At 37.5% G+C, this 18739-nt stretch overlaps 3 protein-coding genes across 3 annotated transcripts; 2 read left to right on the top strand and 1 right to left on the bottom strand.

Annotated features, from left to right (window-relative positions):
- The first annotated feature begins 3673 nt into the window (after positions 1–3673).
- Positions 3674–4198, top strand: LOC112196086. Its single transcript, XM_024336384.2, has one exon. The coding sequence runs from the start codon at positions 3790–3792 to the stop codon at positions 3928–3930; it is 141 nt and encodes a 46-aa protein (XP_024192152.1). The 5' UTR covers positions 3674–3789; the 3' UTR covers positions 3931–4198.
- Positions 4199–7680: 3482 nt separating this feature from the next.
- LOC112199928 (DUF21 domain-containing protein At4g14240) lies at positions 7681–12187 on the bottom strand. Its single transcript, XM_024340922.2, has 13 exons — positions 11638–12187; positions 11463–11539; positions 11284–11367; positions 11064–11177; positions 10841–10924; positions 10644–10715; positions 10068–10135; positions 9620–9707; positions 9418–9491; positions 8952–9330; positions 8805–8851; positions 8637–8718; positions 7681–8137 (listed from the first exon to the last, which is right to left on the bottom strand). The coding sequence occupies exons 1-13, from the start codon at positions 11885–11887 to the stop codon at positions 8045–8047; spliced, it is 1512 nt and encodes a 503-aa protein (XP_024196690.1). The 5' UTR covers positions 11888–12187; the 3' UTR covers positions 7681–8044.
- Positions 12188–16440: 4253 nt separating this feature from the next.
- On the top strand, positions 16441–17927 carry LOC112200220 (probable 2-oxoglutarate-dependent dioxygenase AOP1). The gene is made up of 3 exons (XM_024341244.2): positions 16441–16820; positions 17111–17426; positions 17667–17927. Exons 1-3 carry the CDS (start codon positions 16441–16443, stop codon positions 17925–17927), a joined length of 957 nt encoding a protein of 318 aa, XP_024197012.1.
- The last annotated feature ends 812 nt before the right edge of the window (positions 17928–18739 follow it).

Genomic DNA, 18739 nt, shown 5'->3' with positions numbered 1-18739 from the left:
TCAGTGTCCAACCTTCATTATGATCCCGGCCTGATGAGACCACTTAGAACACAGCTAGCACGCATTAGAAAAGCCACCGATATCGGTAATCAGTCTAAATCCAAGGTCTTCTTTTCACTTAAATATAAAATACGTTTGATGGTCTGTATCAATGATTTTAGTTAGCATATCACGTTCATGAATTGATTGACGAAACCAATTAACAAGCTAGAATCCATCTCAGGGACTATTGGAAGCCCCTATCATCCATGTGTGAGGGTTAGTAAACTAAGGCTAACATAGTGCAAATAGTTTGTGATGTGAAAGCCATGGAGATGATGGTTCGCCGAAGAAGTAGATAGCCATGCAATCCAAGTTTAAGCTACATTGTCTTTCTGGCACTGAAACGCATCTAAATTATCTTCATGAGTTGCTTGATGCATCGACCTTTCTTGAAAGGGAATGTTGTGATTTTGGTGTTTCAGTTAGTCACATCGATCCTGCACTAACTCAACATCATCAAACCCACTTTCAATATTCCCAGTACTAGTCCTCTCCACCCCACCATATATATCCCAACAACAAATTAATATATATATATATACACACACACACACACACACACACACACACACATATATATATATATATATATATATACAGATCCTATCCAGAGAGAAGCATCGCTCTGAAATTTCAAAGCGAGGTTAGGGTTTAGGGTCACTTTTCGGTCTCATATCCACATCTTGACCGTTCAGTTTTTAGGTACTAATGTATAGATCATCTCTGCAAAATTTCAGCCAAATTGATGATCTATAAGATATCTAACTCATTCAAACCAACAGACGAACTAAATCTGTCCAACCAAAACCGTACTAGCTTTAAGGCAGTTGTCAATGCCTTAACGACCATCAATTTGACTGAAATTTTGTAGAAATGATCTATACATTAGTACCTAAAAACTGAACGGTCAAGATGTGGATATGCGACCGAAAAGTAACCCTAAACCCTGACTTCGCTCTGAAATTTCAAAGCGATGCCTCGCTCTGGATAGGATTTGTGTATATATATATATATATATATATATATATATAAATGCAGCAAAATAATTAATAAAGAAACTAGTTAATTAGTAACCCCCACCATGGCCTTGGAGCTTTCCTTTTGTCTCCAAGTCACTAACGCAGCACTCTTGCCTCTTCTCCTCTGCGAAGTCTAAGCTACCTCATGTCTGTGACCCCTCTTTGGTCTGATCTACACAGTAATGGTGGGCTTAGAGCGTACTTATTCATAGGGCCACCATTAGCTGGAAGTTAACAGATGATCATTTTCATGTAGGCTAGCGCGGTCCACATGGATCTAAATGGTTTGATTAAAGATCTTATCTTTGATGCCCTTGATGTGATTATAGATAAGGTTTTTGGGAACAATTTTCTTTGTCATGGAAGTAATGAGACATCAGTAGACACGTGGATTTGAAATCCGACTGTGATGTTCTTGGCAAATTAAGCACTAGTCTGTCACAATCTCTGCCTTTAAATTGGAGTCGACTTGGCCACAGTGGGAGCAAGAAAAACATATCAATCTCTAGTCTTGGTCTCTTAGAGAATTAATACGTGCTGCTAGATCATAAAAGCTTAACAACTAGCTCAAAGGATAAGGTTTTCATAAATTTGTGTATTAGGTTAGTTTTGGACCTTTGGTTGGGTCGACATAAAGTTAACGAATGGCTTTGTGGTACGTTTTCGACAGTATAATATTTGAATTCAGACTTCTGATTTTATATATGAACTGTTCGTACAATCGGATTTCCATTCAAGTATACAACTAGATATGTTATTAGCCAAAAAAAAAAACACATCTGGAGATATTTTGATTGATATATAGACCTTTCTTCTTTTCTTCTTGTTTGTTCTTTTGTTGGCTGATAAAATTGTTCCTGTTTTGTTCTTGGAACTACTTTTGTTAACAAGATGTTCAACTGTACTTGGACTTGGAGAAACAATTATCAATGGCAGGCAAAGCTATGTGATGAAGACGTTTACGTTGCATTTAAGAAATAGAAAAGTAGACTAATGCACATGACATCTAGTTGTTCTCAAGGTACAAATGGACCCTATGACTAAGCATTGAGGGGTTGAAGTCTCCACTCTCCACTCTCTACTATGCAGTGGATAAATATTAGCTAGGTTGCAAAATGCCAAGATTTCATGTCAATAAATTAGGGTTTAGATGTTGCAGAAAGCATGCAGCAAGTTAGTGAAAGTAGCTAGCCAGAGCTAGAATAGAGAGTGAGAGTAGACCTAGTCATCATAGATGGGAAACATGGGTAGGAGATTTGCCAAGTGGAAAAGATGGGTGAGACAACAGAGAGGGAAACTCTATATTGCTAGGGTTTGCATCTCTATGCTTCTTGGTTGGCACAAGTACTCCTGATAAACATTACTATTAGGCTATTAGCTACTAGCTAGTGTTGTTTTGATTAGAACTAGTACTGATTTGAGTCTCTCAGTGGTTTCATTTCTCCATGACTAGCTTGCATGATTTGCTTATTTTCTTTGTAGCTGTACAATCAAGTGAATCAACACCAAGAAGTACTGCATTGATTATTCATGATAACTAAAAAGTTTGAGTTTCTAGCTAGCTAGCTAGACGACTCTTCATCCATTTTGAAGCATTGTGGTTGTTATATATCCAGTCTATCACTCCGTCACATAGAAGCTTTGTTGAGAGATCAACAGTTCAACACCAGCCCTCTAGAAGCTTCTCACCACCTACTGTAAATGGACTTGCTGGACTTGATGGACTTCGCAGCAGCTGTCAAATTTCGTGCTCATGTTGCTGCCTAGTTGTGGCTGCAGGCCTGCACGGTCGGAGTGCATCAGAAGATAGGTCAAGGTAGAATAGAGGTGTGAACCATGCAGTGGACAAGTGTTTTCATGAGTAGAAATTGATATATGAGATGATGAGATATAGTTGGGTGCTTGCTGTGTGAAGAAGCGTATATGATTTGAATGGTAACTGGTAAGATACCTAGTGCAGTGAGTAGTATAAAAGGGTAAGGTTCTCAGTATAATCTAGATTCTGGAGTTTGTACGTAATGTTTTTTTTTTCCTGCTATATATGTAAAAGGGTTCTTTTGCAAGTTAATGTCTCTATTGCTGATAAAGTTTCTTCACAAGTCGCAACATAAATAATATCCCCATTAGAAAACAGAGCATATTTTGTGGTGTTCAACAGCTAAGGCATAAAAAATGCAAGTGTGAACCTTAACAGGAATAATATACATGTGTACCTACTCAGGCCTAAATCTTCTATGAATCTTGTAAATTAATTCTTTTCAAATTTCAACCAATATAGTCCAAAACTTCCTGAAATCCTGGCGAGGTTGGTTAATTTTGCTTAAGCTTCAAACAGTGAGACAAATTACAGCTCTATAATAATGGAGACAAGCCTGGCCATGAGATTAGGATAAGAGCTCTGGCACCAGTGATGAGTCCTTTTCCAGGGTGATTGAACAAGGAGACAAGATGATGTGTCTGCTTTGTCATCTTTTGAGTCCATGTAAACCAGTCAGCGGCCAACACTTGTCACCCCACCTTGTATTGCCTCCTCAGATCTTTTTTTTCTCAAGCACTATAGCCAGCCTCTATAAAAAGGGAAAAAGCTAAGCTATAAGCAAACCCCAACTCAGTTAGCTCCATAGCAAGGCATTACGTACTTACTACCTTTAGTCCTTGACCATCATATCAGCCAAAGTAAAAGTACTACCTCCCACTTCCTGGACTTGACAATTAGTACTCTTGTAACATGAAAGGAGTATTATCCTCAGTTAAAGCCCCATGGAAGCTCCGATCATGGGATAAATTTTCGAGGCTGGTGAGGGAGCAGCGGACTCGACTTTACATCATGTGGAGGTGCACTATCATACTTCTTTGCTGGGATGAGTGACAGAGATCGAAGACACTGCTGTAGATAATTAGGGATGCTTGGCACGCGTCAGAAGTACCGCAGGCAAGTGTATGGAATAATGTGCTTGGCTGCTGAGTTCTATTAGATTGGATGCTAAAGTTAAAGAGAAATTGTGTAAAATGTTTATTACTTTACAGATTACTACCTTACGAAGAGTAATGCTAGTATTACATGTATTGATGGCATTTTAGACCATATCTCTGTAATGTGGCCGTAGTGCATTATATGATACAACTAGTTTAGTTTGCGGTAGAAAAACTATCGATGAATCTTGCAATTCAGAAAAAGATCTTTCTTTTTTCTGCCAATATCAGAGAAAAGGAGAGCCAACATCAGAGGAAAGGTTTTTCTTTGCTTTTCTTTTTCTTTTTCTTTTGTCTGAAAAAAGAGGTCTTTCTCATAACAGGTCGATCACCACACATGGCAGAGAAACTCTTTCATTATTAATTTCGAATTAGTAGACCTTGTTTACTATCATTAGCAAACTACTAGGATGGTAAAAAGGGAAGATAAAATCGAACGAATGCTCAGCAAGGCATACCATAACTGTTCTTTCTTGTTTTTCTACAGTTAAACGAAACTAGAACAAAGCATACAAAGTTGAGAACAAGAACCAAATTCTCTCCACTTTTCTCTTGTTTAGAGATGATATGCGTAAACTTGTTTTGCAGCATAGGTTTCTATTCTCTACTGTTTCCTAAAGCAAGAATTTTCCCCATTGCTTCCCTCAATTATTAATAACTTGAATGTAATATTCAAATACTTTATCCTACCAGTTATTGTGCAAGTCTACTTCCAGAGCAAATAGATGGAACAATTTAATAAAAGTAAATACAGAAAACCCCACCAAATCGCATGTCTAGAATGTATGTCATTGATTATCGATCTTAAGTTGAATCCTCTAGTGGAAGATGATAGTTTTATTAAAGCACAGGCAATTGAGTATTGCCAACTAGTTGAAGTTCGTACAAAAGCTTCATATCAGTGAGAAGGTGAACTATAAGTTACTCTTGAAAGAAACTTATTACCAGTCCAACTTTCACATAACATCTAAGGAAGAAGCCTGATTCAAATAGGCATCATAGCAGCGTCCTCAGTAATTTGATGATATATGAAAACAAAAACAAATAGGTTGGATTTAAGTAGATGATTTTTATGTTATATCAAGTGTTTTTAAGGTTTATTTCACTTAGGAGTAGGAAAAATATGAAAAATTAACACAAACTAGAACTCACCTTTCACAAAGGTGACATCCAAGTACCATATAGCTTTCGAGTGGGGGGTAATAACAACATTGTCAGTAAGACTAGCATCATATACTCCAACAAACACACACTTCAGAGCACACAGTTCATGCTTGGTTCTCTGATTTTTTTCGAACATGAACATATCCAAAACACACAAAAAAGTACAAAAATGATTGAGGGAACTTAGAGCTGTTTCTGTTTTGTGCTTGGAACTACTTTAAGTAACAGGATCTGCAATGAATGTGATGAAGACAACTGCCTAGAATAGCCAGACACATATATGCCAAATCTGATCAGATCCAAGTATCTCTGGGATGAACAGAGGCAGCAAAAGAAACTATCATATGAACTAGTACTGCTGCCCAGATACTATTATATGATGAACTTTATTCATGTTTGTTGAGAAAAAAAAAGAAGATTATTGACACATTTTTATTATGTTGCATTTCGGAGATGGAAATCGAGTTAGAGTGTATGACATTCAGGGGTTCTGAAGATACAAGTGGACCTTACGACTAAGCATTGAAAGGTGGACGTAAACTACTCTATATGTGGATATCATCTGGCTTGCAAAATGCCAACAGAGAAAGTACTAATAGAGAATAGTCACAAATGGGAAACATGGGTGGGAGAGTAGTCAAGTGGAAAAGATGGGTGAGACATCAGAGAAAAAAGTTCTGTATCAATAGGTCTACAAGTTCTGCGACAAAACCAAGTGCTTAGGACATGTGTAACAGCACATAGACGTGGAGAAATACAAACCGATTATCAGAATCAGTAATAACTAAAGCCTTGCTGAAAATTAATTGGCATGGTACATGTGTAAACCTAAACCCGATTAGACTACATAAACTACATATTAATACTTCAAAAATAGATTGAGAGTCATAGACTTGATCAAATTGAAGGCCATCTATGGTCAAGATAACAAATACTAGCTGCATCATGATTTCTAATTTTCTACCAAACACTAGCTACAGATATAATCAATAAAAGCTTAAGGGGCTAGCCTATGTGCACCATTAGGGAACATAGATGTTTTCCGAATGTTGTTCAAACCGCAGAAGAGCATGACAACCCTCTACAGCTCCAAAAGAATCAATATAAGTCGGCATTGTCTTCACATCAATTCCACAAGTTCAAGCACGTTCCACAATGTTTAGTATCAAAAGATGAATTATTCATACATGTACTTACTCAGACCTAAGCTATATTTTCTAAAACAGTTTATATATCTCGTATTTAAATTCGGCAGCATGCTTTAAAAATTTGTCATACTAACCTTCATACAGTGAGACAAACAATGCAGAGAGGATTGGCCATTGAGATTAGGATAAAATCTAGTACCAGTCATGAGTAGTCCTTTTCCAGGTGTGTGTTGCCTGCTTTGTCATTTTTGACTCCATGTAAACCCAGTCGATGGATGGCCGACACAAGTGACTCACGTTGCATTTCCTCCTCGGATATATCTTTTTCAGGGCTGTCAATAAAAGCTGGTAGCTCAATTCAATTTTCCTTGAGAAATGCATATCTGCCGAATTACTAGTATATCAGCAGCCAGTACTGGAGTATAGTCCTGCAGCTGTCTGTAGCATGAAGGGAAGAATGTCTTCTGTTAGAGCCCTGAGGCTCCGATCGTGGGGTAAATGCGCAAGGGTAATGAGGGAGCAGCGGACAAAGCTTTATATCATGTGGAGATGCACCGTCATACTTCTGTGCCGGAATGAGTGACAGAGAAGCGACTATATATTTGTGCTGCAGATATTTGATGGAAGGTGATGGAATCTGAATAACTATGTTGAGGCAAGCAAATAAAATATATGTGCTTGGCTACTGAATTCTCTTTTAGATCGGATGGAAAGGTTAAGAAAAAAACTGTCCCATGTAACATAGGAGTAATACACAACGCTTTTTTCTTTTTCTTTTTCTTTTTTCTTTTTGGTTCTTCTAGTTGTACACCAATTGAGATCTCTAGGCAACTAAGTTACTGTTCAAAGAGAGGTTAGTAGTGAGGATTTATTTTCTTTGTTTTAGGCTCAATAATGGAGCGTATGTGTTAACAACGACAGTCATCTGTCTTTTGTTTGGCAGCTTGTCCTCTCACCGTGGATAAGTAATGAAATTATCTAAAAGGAAGGCAAGGTTTTTTCAGTTATTCAATTTCTTCGAATTGCAAATTGAATGCCAAAAGAGCTTGTTTACATCAATATAAGGACCGTTCAAGTGTAGAGGTTGTTTTAGCATCAATAGGCTGCGCTAGGTAAAAATTTCCTGGTTAGATTGGAGATGAACAAACCTATTTGAATGACATAGTAATATCAGCTCTGGCTTCAACGACTGTAACGCTTACGTTTGATATTCAATAAAAAAAAATTAACAAAAGAAAACCTTGTATAGGGACACTGTATAGGATGAACTCTGGGATAACAGTAAGTTTAGTATGAGCTCTAGCTTCAACTGTTGCAATCCTTGCAATTCAATATTCAATGAAAAGGTCCGCGTAGGCACCTTGTATATTATGTCTTTGGTTGGGTAACAGAACATACTATTTTCCGGATACTGTTCTTTTCACAACAAAAAGAAAAGATAGTGCCAGCTTAAGAGGCACCTCGAACCTTGACATATAAATGAACCAAAAAGAGTTCAAAATAACAAATAAGCGTTACTGCTGAGCAAGTTACTGAACGTTTCATACACCATTACACCCTGCATATCTAAGTAAAAGCCCACATATCTCAAAATTCCAGGACCCCCAAAACCAGAGACAACAAAAAAAAAACAGACTTTTTCTGGATGCAAAGCAAAGCACTTCCCCGGATCAGAATATGAGAAATGAAATAGAATAATCATCTCTTGTTTCCATCAGCAAAAGTCCCGTGTGGCCTTGCAGCCAATTCATCAGTAGATTTCTTCGGGGTTACTTGCTTAGTTTGGGCTCCCTAGGTCATCACAACAAGAAGAGCAAACATTGTCAATGCTTCAAACACTAGAGTGTAACCTGAGCATTAAAAGTGTTACAAGTTGAATGACATAGCAACAGCCGTCCCATTGCTCATACCATCGTCTAAGAGTCAAAATCCAGAATAAGCAAACAAACATTCAAATGAGGATAAAAGTCAGACACAAAGTGGAAACACTATCAGTAAATCGAGTTGTTATATTAGCCTATATCTGCATCAACTATTCAGTTCCCTAAAAAGGAAATATTGTTCCAAGTAGGCCCTAAAAAGGAAATATTGTTCCAAGTAGGCATGCGTTACTACAATGGTCAAACTAGGCATTGCATGACATGAGTGAGATGGCTATAAAAATCTCATATAATGCAAGTTTTTCATTCCCAATAGCCTGCATGGAAGCATAACACTACGCAGATGTTGTTACCATGCAGACCAATCAATATCACACACTGGATATGGCTAATTTTTTGTGTTCACTCACTGGTCCCTTGTTGACATTTAACCTCCGCAGTGATGGAGCTCGCGCCACTGATGAAGCAGCTGCAGCTGCAGCAACGCGTATTCTGCAAAGAAGAAGAAGATTAATCGACTTTATATAACTCCCATAAACAATATAAGCCAACTGACAACAGATGTCGCTCTACAATACCTTTTATGTACATCAACATATTCATCCGTTTCATCGACAATCTCCTCCTGTATTTATCAGGAAAATCATCACTTATTATGAAGTCTGATGCAAATTGAATAAAATTCATACGCTGAAAGGAAGAAATATTAATTGCATGTATTTTACCTGCAGGAGTTCTTCAAATACATCTTCCAGGGTGATGATACCAATGACTTCACCATCCTCAATATCCTCTGACGAAGGGGGGCCAATTGTTTCTCCAACATTGTAGTGTGAGAGTGCTTCCTTTTTCATACTAGTGGGCTTTGGTATCTTGGGCACGTCAACAACAACATGATCTGGCTTTCCATCCTCCTGCTTGGATAGCAATGGAGTAGTCAGTTGGGAGTCCATGCCAGCAATTTTGTTTCCTTCATTATTTTCTCCGTCAATCGTGGGTGGATGAGTCTTACTTTTCCCTCTGGCCTTTACCACAGCAGCCATATGACTGCTGCCCTTTTGAAACTCATTCAATATATCATACAGTGGCATATCTGCGGGAACTCTGGGAATATGACCCACAAATGAACACCGGATATTCCACACTTAGTATTAGAATTGAAAAAAAGTATTTAAAGATGTTGAAGCACACCTTGGGATTCTACGGATGGAAACAGCACTAACAGGGGTCTCTGTTTCGGGTCGTACAGTGAGAAGACTTTTCACCTGATCCAGAATAGAAAGTGGAGAAGAGGGTTAAATCATGAGAAATATCAATTACAGTTTAGTGTGTTTAGTATCTAGAATGGATACATAAATACGAAACTCCTAAAGATCTAAGTTCTAACACTCACCAGGAGAAGTCCAATAATATTCCTTGAATTCCCAGAATAGACAGGAACTCGACTATGTCCCCGAGCAAGAACTTTCCCCATTGCTTCCCTGAGTTATTAATTAGAGAAGAATATAAATGTAATCAGATAACACACAATCTGTTCTACAACTTATGCTAAAACTAATTTACCAAAACTAAAAGAAAGACCCCATAAAAAGTCTAGAATGTTGTATAAAGGAGCATATTGAGTCAATTATTCTAGTAGAAACTGACAGATTGAATGTAATGTGCAAGTGAATAATGCCAACTAATTGACTGGTTATGTTTCTGAAATACTAAAAAGCATCATTAAACCTTCTACCAAATGTTGAAGGTTCACTTATTAACTAGACAAACCTTATTTTAGATAATGGTGATGTGATTCTTATCAGAGTCAGTGAGATAGTTGATTGAGAAGGGGAACTTACCAGTCCAACTTTGAATTGACATCTAAGGAGAAGGTTGATTCAATAGGTGTCATAGCCTCCTCAGCAGTCTGTTGACAAATGAAAACAAAATCAAAATAAAAAATAGGATGCATTTGACTGACTTATTAAAATTAAATACTTAGGAGCAGGAATAACATATACAAAGTCATGTAATACTTAGAATTAAAGCTACTGACAGTGATTACACTCACGCACTATGAAGTATGAACTACTTAAAACCACATTTTCAAAAGTAGTGATTAAATGTTCAATCTCAAATAAGTAAAGAAGTATCTAGGTGCCCTTTAAAATGTATACAAGATATGAACTACTATTTGAAACGTATGCCCCACTCAAAAGAAAGATCGGAGTTAAAGTTTACCTTTAGTAACTTAACAGGATCCAAATGCAGAATACTTAAATTAGAAACTACGTAAAAATACTGCCTTAAAATTCACAATATAGTGGCCAATATATTCATTTTTTATGCCATTGAATGGTCTGAAACTGCACATTGATACAAAAAGAAGAAAACTAAACATCCAAAAGAACATACCAATTTCATTTATATTGTACCTTTTCAGTTAAGTCCAGTGCTCCACTAATTATTGTTGTCTCATCATGTGTAAGTTCACCGCCTTTGCCCTCCTATATATGGAAAGTAACAAATGAAAATTTTCATTTTTTGAACAGAAAAACAAGGAAATTTTCTTATATGAAACTATTTAGATTCCTTAATCCTTATAAATTGTTGTAAATGGAATTCACTTCACCTCCTTGCTGTGGATGGAGACAAGGGCTTTTAACTGAGCTCGCCTAAATAATGCCTCATTATGTCCCAGAACACAATCCAAGATCTGGAAACATAAAACTTCTTAGTATCAGCAATTACATGTCAAATCAAACAGTCTCAGCAATATAAATTTCTCAAAAATCTAAAAGACAAAGTGCATAATAAGGAGAGAAACATTTTCAATTCCTCATCAAAGAATATACCTTTCCAATTGGATAAGCAATTGGGTAGCAAATAATCATCAAAATTCGGACAAGCCATACAAAGTTGGAACCCACAGCCAGTCCATATCTAGTGCATATCGCTTGTGGAATAACCTGCCAGAATAAAGCAGCCACCAAATCAAAATTCCGATTCCCCCAATCATAAACCAGCATAAAGGTTAAAACCACAATGCCAAATCACAGAAAAAAAAAAACTCACCTCTCCGAAAAACAGCACAAATGTCACAGACAGAATTATAGCAACATACTGATTGAAAAGCTTGTCCAAATATATAGGAAGCGCCTGCAGATTCCAAATTGAAATAGTTCAAAACAATTCTCACCCTATTTCAAAACCCAATATAACTTTTGCACAATCAAAATAATCAAAGTACTCACTTCCATAGCTCCAGCATTACACAGAAGCAAAGTGACAAGCAGCTGATGCTGCTTCTGAACCACCGGAAGTATAGTCGCTGCAACAGAAATAACAGAAATTTAACCACCAAGAACAAAACTTTTATCTATTTCCCATCAATTCAGAGCACCAAAAAAGAAAAAAGAAAAAAGGAACCTGCTTGCTTCTTCTCGGTGGGAGTACCACTTCGCTGTAGAATCTCGAGGTCGACGAGGCCGAGGGACATGAGTCCTAAAGTTAAGCCTGACATTATTCCAGCGAAGAGGACCAAGAAACACGACAAGCCGATGTAGACAAACCACCAAATCGATGCGAAGGCTATGCCCCCGGATTCCAGACCGGAGTTGTTGTTGTTGCTGTTCCGAACCAGCATCCGGGTCATCATGACTGCATTGAGGGGATGCATTATGGGTATCACAGGGACTTCAAACTTCAATTCTTGGATGATGATCGATCGATCGATCTCTGAGAGTTCCCCAGAATGATAGAATCGGAGTCCGTGTCACAAGGACTTGGAGAGTTTGGAGTCTAGTTTTGGTTTGTAGTGTGATGTACACGTGGCGGGATCAAAGAGGAGTGGTGGGGGGTCCTGATCTGGGTACAAGTGGTGTTTGGTGTAAACTCATGTACCTTTTTTGAGGTTACGGAGCTCTGGATGCGGATTATGGCACTAAAGATGTTTTGCTTTTTATGTTGTTCATGGGATTTTCTTCCTTTACAGCAGATTCATGGGATTTTCTTCTTTTAAAGCAGATTCCAAACAATTGTGGTATCCATTCTCTTCTATAACACTGCCTTCTTCCTTTTTTTTTTTTTTTTTTTTGGGGTTTATGAGGAAAATTATAATTAAAAATGCTAGTCTGCAATCACATGCTCTGCATGTGTAAGAAAAATTTTAATTGTAAAAAAAAAAGTTATCTGCAAAAGAAAATAGATTTAGTCGGTAGTTATTGCAGAGAGAAAATAGTGGGAGAGAAAATGAGAGGTTGTGGGATAATTTCTTTTCAATTTTCTTAATAAAATATATTTTATAATTGTCCTATTTACCCTTGTGATTTAATTTGTTGTCAAAGTTTTTTAATCTTTCAGGGTTAAATCTGTCAAAATTTTCAGTTTTGGCTAACAAAGCCTTTTCTCTTAATAATAGTATAGATACCGGCAATCTATAGTTAGAAAATATATGCTTTGTTTTTTTAGTAAAATGGTTCATAAGAAATCAATCAAGGTCAGAACAGATACTTCCTCTATTCATAATCTATAGAACAATTAGGAAATCTAATATCATTCTTTGTTACACTGAAGCTCAATTATTCAGTTAGCTTACAATGCTATGCTTAGTATTCTAACACAAATCAAACTTTAGATGGGATTTTCTTTGCCAATGTACGCAATTTTGGTGCTTTAGAAATCTTCTTAATTCAGTGTAAAAATCCGTCATTGTATGTGAGCAAAAGCAAAACTTAGAAAAGTGAAAATTAAGCTTTATCTCTACCCTTAGGGCTAGGGCTAGGTGTTGGCCAACATATACTTCAATGCTGGCCATTGGTTGTTACCAAGCCAGTCAACTTTGCACCGTTCCAAGCCCTTTGTATTTTTCTTTTACTTTTTTGGGAGAATATCACAAATCGTCACTCAACTTTTACTTATTCGACACTTTGGTTACTCACCTTTTAAATATATCACTTTGGTCACTCAACTTTAACTCTGTTATTCACTTTAGTCACTTCATTAATTTTTTCATTAAAAAAAAAATTATTTGTCACAATATTAATGATATTTTCATCCAACCAATTATGAAAAATTGAGAAATTGGGAGAAGTGATTAAAGTGTTTTAAAATGCTCATTGTGTGACTAAAGTGATTGATAGAGTAATAGTTGAGTGACCAAAGTGATATATTTGAAAATTGAGTGACCAAAGTGTTGAATGAGTCATAGTTGAGTGACCATTTGTGAAATTCTCCCTACATTTTAAATTGGAAACTCATAAAATGTGTTCTTCTATCTGAGGACTACGGTCTTTGGAGCTATGGAACATGCAAGAGAACAAGACAATGACTCTATCTGCACATGAAGGTCTTATTAATTGCTTCGTTGGCTGTATCAACCGTAATGGGTTTAGTTGCTTCGGCTAGTCATGATTAAGTGGGTTGAGCCCTGGAAGTATGTGAGGGTGATTTTGTGACTTTGACTTTTTGCAGCAAGACCCTCCTAGTTGTGCGAGACTAGGCCCAAAGTCGTTCAATGGTTGTCCCAAGAACAACTTTGTTGTAACCTGTTAAACGTAACAGCAGCTACTTGGCCTGATGATAACAGCAGCTACTTGGCCTGTTAAACGTAACAGCAGCTACTTGGCCTGATGATAACAGCAGCTACTTGGCCTGATAATAACAGCAGTTACTTGGTAGCGATTTAGACTTGAGTTCATAAGAACAGGGCTCATAGGCAGGAAAGGTGCGGGAGCTAGATGCATGAGAGTTTAGCAGAGAGAGAGAGTTCCGGCAACAACATGGTTCTGGGTTTTGGGGTTAGGATTGTTTGAATGTTGATAGCTAGATTATCAGAGATGAAGCTTGATCTCTTGCTTGATGCTTTTGGGTGTTGTGGCTTGGTTTTCTACGGCAACGAACTCGCCCTTTATGGCGGCGATAGAGGGGAAGGGTTTGCACCAAGGACCAGAGGCTTTGAAAGAGTATTCTTAGTTTTGATGGGATCATTCTAAGACCTTCAGCTCTTGTTTTCCCTATGAAATCAAAGGAGTGAAAGCCTGCTTTGGCCATGTGGGTAAAGACCGGTGGTGTAGGTGTAGGGCGGCGATGGAAATCCCAGATTTCATGCTGCCGTGATTTTTGAGAGATCATAATCCCTTGATTTGTGCTATTGTAAACTGTGATCGCAAACATCTAAGTATTATCAGAAATTGGGGCAGGATTTTGGAGGACGAGAATTGGGAAGCTTTGGTATAGACTTGGGGTTCTTACCCGAAAAGGATGGAGTAGTAATCCCGGCAACAATTTGGACGGAACCATATTCCTGGTTTGGAGAAGACGACTCCAACGTCCTTTTGGGCTACGGGTCCTAATGTAGTGGACTTTGGGTAAGACTCTAGTGGGCTCTAAGTCTTGTTGGGCTTGCTTTCATCTCTCTACTAGCCCATGTTAAGATATTGGCCCTCGAAGCGTGAATTTTGGTTCCCAAGTCCAAAATTACCGACGGGCCTTATCATAACGATGGGCCTCGCATGATCTGTTACCTTCCACACCATATCCCGCCGTATGAGCCCCAAACGTAGCTTGGGCCTACGCGTATTGCGTGATAAATAAGCGTGTCGGTTGATTTGAAAATCCCTGTCAATCGTTTGAATATTTAGGCATCTCGTATCGCTTGTTAAATAGAGAATTCCTTTTCGCCGCGAAATGGGCTTGCTTGAAGGCCCAATTAGGTTATGAGGCCGATGACTGGTTCCCTTTGCCTGTCACTTAGTCAAATTTGAACTTGTGGAAATTTGGGTATCAACAAAGTAAAATGATCAGTAGTCTCTTTTTGTCAATAAAATATCGGTCTGCACTTTGCTAGAGATATTTTAGCAATTCCTGTCTTGACTGTTGCTTCGGAATCTTGTTTCAGTACTAATGGAAGGATTATAAGTTCTCATCGTAGCCGACTCCGTTCAAAGACAATAGAGGCTTTGATGTGTGCTTGAGATTGGTTATGGAGTGAGATACAAGGTACGTACCGAATAATTAATGATACATTCACAACTGTAATTTTTTCTAATATTTTGTATTTTGCTAACTACTGTTTTTTTTTTTTTTTTTTACTTTTACGAGCAGCATCAAATTCTGAAGAATCTAGAAGAGTTATATATAGTGTTGAAAATGATACCAAGTGTAATGGTGAAGATGAGGTAAATCATATTCATACTTCTTGTTTTATTTGATTAACTTGTGGCATGATAACTACTAATATTTACTGACCATGTTTTCCTTGTTATATTATTTGTTGTAGGGTTCTTGCAATGATTTAGAGAACATCACATTATTCGAATAAAATGGGCATGCTATGGAGACTTTATCAAGACTTTTTGTTGTTTACTAAGATTGGAATGAGGGACTTTTTGACTTTTGCACTCACTGAATTATGATTTATGAATTTAATCATGTTTTAGTTTTATTTGTTGTAGATTTTGATTTTTAAAAAGCCAATATAAAAAAATTATTTTATTTATTAAATTCTTATTGGAGATTTGGAGGCCTAGTCCACAATAGGGATGGGGACGGGGAATCCCAAACATATTTTTATTGGGAATTGGGGCAAAGATGGGGGTAGAGAATGACTCCGGAGATGGGGATGGTATTGTGATCCCCATCCCCGACCCACCCCATTGCCATCCATGTCTAGCGAAAGCATACCAGACTATAAGTGGGGTTGACGCTGCAGGACTTCTCCTGGTAATATGAGGTTTTTGGTTCGAACCTCAGCTTGTAAAAACATCTCTTAAGAAAGGGTCATACCCAAATTGCACCCGGCCTTCAAGTGGTAGCTAGCTTACTCAGCTACCATTTTATGTAACAAAAAAAATTATGGTGGAGACGTAATAGCAGATCATGATTTGATAGATTTGGAAGGACTGCTGTGGCCAACTTGAATATGCTTCGTATTCTAGTTTACATCGTTTCACACTTTGACGTACTTTATATATAGTAAACATAGTATTCTATAACCTCGTAGATTTCTTGGATTTTCCAACCTTTCTATTCCATCCTTTTCCATATCAAATTTAAAGTTAAACACTGGGGAAATGGTATTCGGTTTTAAATCATTGACCGTGCAATATAAATAAAACCCTCTCAACAAAAGATTCATCACTATAATTACAGTTCCAAAGTAGAGAGAGAGAAAGAGAGAGAGAGAACCAGTTCGTCGGAAACACAAAGGAAGTGCTTGATAAGTGGGAGAAAATGGGTTCAGATTCTCATGACCAGATTCCGGCCATAGCATTCACAATCAACTCGCGGGAGGTGGACCGAGGAACTGATGAGTGGTACCATCTGTGCAAGATGGTTCGAGAGGCTTGTGAAAATTATGGTTGCTTTGAAATAGTGTATGATAAGATACCTCCGCAGTTGAGAGCTGAAACCTTCTCTGTGTCAAGGCAACTTTTCAGCCTTCCACTGGAGAAAAAGAAAAAGAACCTTAATCCAAAGCCTTACCAGGGTTACCTTGCACCAACTGTCCAGGCTCCCTTGTATGAGAGCTTTGGCCTAGAGGAAGCTTTCAACTATGAATCCCTTAGATGCTTGACAGAAGAAATATCGCCCAATGGTCATGACCAGTTTTGGTAAGTCAATCTTCTTAATGTTAAGACTTAAGACTACATTCAACGTATAAGCTTGATATATATACACTGTTGATTGATCTATTGCCTGTCTTGTTTATTAACTATGATTTTGCGACACTGGTTGTCGAACATGCTATCAAATCCTTTTGCGCTCAATTTAATTCCCATTTCTCCTCTTCTTATGTCTAACAGTATACTATGCTCTTGCTTTGTCGTGCAATGTCACCTCATCCTTAAATTATGGTTATACTCATGAGTTTTTACTTGTTCATGTTATTTTGAAACCGCAGCACTGTCATTTCTATGACGAAGCAGCTGGATGAGCTAAAAGATATGATTAACTTGATGATTCTTGATAGTTATGGGTTGGGAGAGAAATCAAATTCGACTTTGCAGTCTAAGACACTGCTACGGATAATGAAATACCTGGCACCTCCTTCAAAGGACTACACTCAGGCTCTCCCGGCTCACACTGACAAGGGATTGGGCACAATTCTTTGTGATGATCAAGTTTCAGGTCTTGAAGTTGAAACCAAGGATGGACAATGGGTCAAATTGTCACTTTCTCCTCGTTCCTTCGTCTTTCTTGTTGCAGATTCCCTCATGGTATAGATTTTTGTAACTAAAATACGCATAAATCCAAATACATATAGAACATGTATATACAGCAAAATAAGTTATAGACCTATGCAACTTATTCTCAAAAACAGAGAGAAAAAGATCTATGCAACTTGGTAACAACTTCCAAGTCTTTTGCCTTGATGTGTGACAATCATACAATTTGATCGATGATGTAAAAGTTATATATAGGTTAACATGCAATTGCAAACTTATGATGACTTGCAGGCATGGAGCAATGGAAGAATGCATTCTGTGAAGCATCGAGTGATGATGCGTGGAGAAAAAGAACGATATTCTTTAGGAGCATTTGCAGTTCCATTGGAGGGTTCCATCATTAAGGCACAAAAGGAGCTAGTAGATAAAGAACATCCCCAAATTCTTAAAGATTTTGATTATACAGATTTTATCAAGTTCTTCGCTTCAGACAAAGGAAGGGCCATTGACCCAGAAAAGCAAGTTTTCGCATATGCTGGAATTAGCACTTGATATGTTAATTACCGAAGAGCTTACAAATCTGTATCTGCAGTCTGCAAACCTTATGCAGAATACCAGCATTAGAAATATCTAAAATAAACGTTGTTGTCTATCCAACTTTGGCATTGTAATCACCTCCCTAATATACTATATGGTGGCACTTTTTTTTCAACTAGTAAAAGAACTGGAAGTGGAATAGTAACTTTCATAGTGGTTTAATTCCTCCCAACTTCTTTGACATGATACATGTTGTGTCATCAAAGCTAGTATGGCAGTCTAGAGGGTTCAGCTCCTTCTCTGTGCAAATCTTTATTCAATAATTTGTTCTGAATTTGATGCTCTGGTCGCTTTTGATTGCTGCCTAAAACTAAGGTGATAGAAGACAACCACAAAAGAAATGTGCAACCGAAAAATGTAATCTTTAACAAGAAAGTAAAGACTTGAAGCTAATGATAGGAGATCGATAAGGTTTGCAGGGTTTTATCTGATGTCCATTGGCCAAGGGAATCAAGCCATTTTTGTCAAGTAAAGTACTATTTTAATTAGCTTTGGCTGATGATTGGAAGTTTATAAATGAATTTGGCGAATGCTTTTCATTGCTGCCTAAAAGTAAGATATATAAGACAATCAATGAATACGTTGAGAAAAAATTAATAATTAACATGGAAATTCAGGTAGAGTTTGGATATAATAGCAGACCATGGTTTGATAGATTTGGAAAGACTGCTGTGGACGACCTTGGATATAAATACTTCGTATTTGTATTCTAGTTTACATTGTATAACATACCTTATAGTTCTTTTGTTCTATGCTAGCGTTTTATA

The sequence above is a fragment of the Rosa chinensis genome, chromosome 4 (assembly GCF_002994745.2).
Source record: "Rosa chinensis cultivar Old Blush chromosome 4, RchiOBHm-V2, whole genome shotgun sequence".
NCBI lineage: Eukaryota > Viridiplantae > Streptophyta > Magnoliopsida > Rosales > Rosaceae > Rosa > Rosa chinensis.
This window is presented reverse-complemented; position numbering and strand designations above follow the sequence as displayed.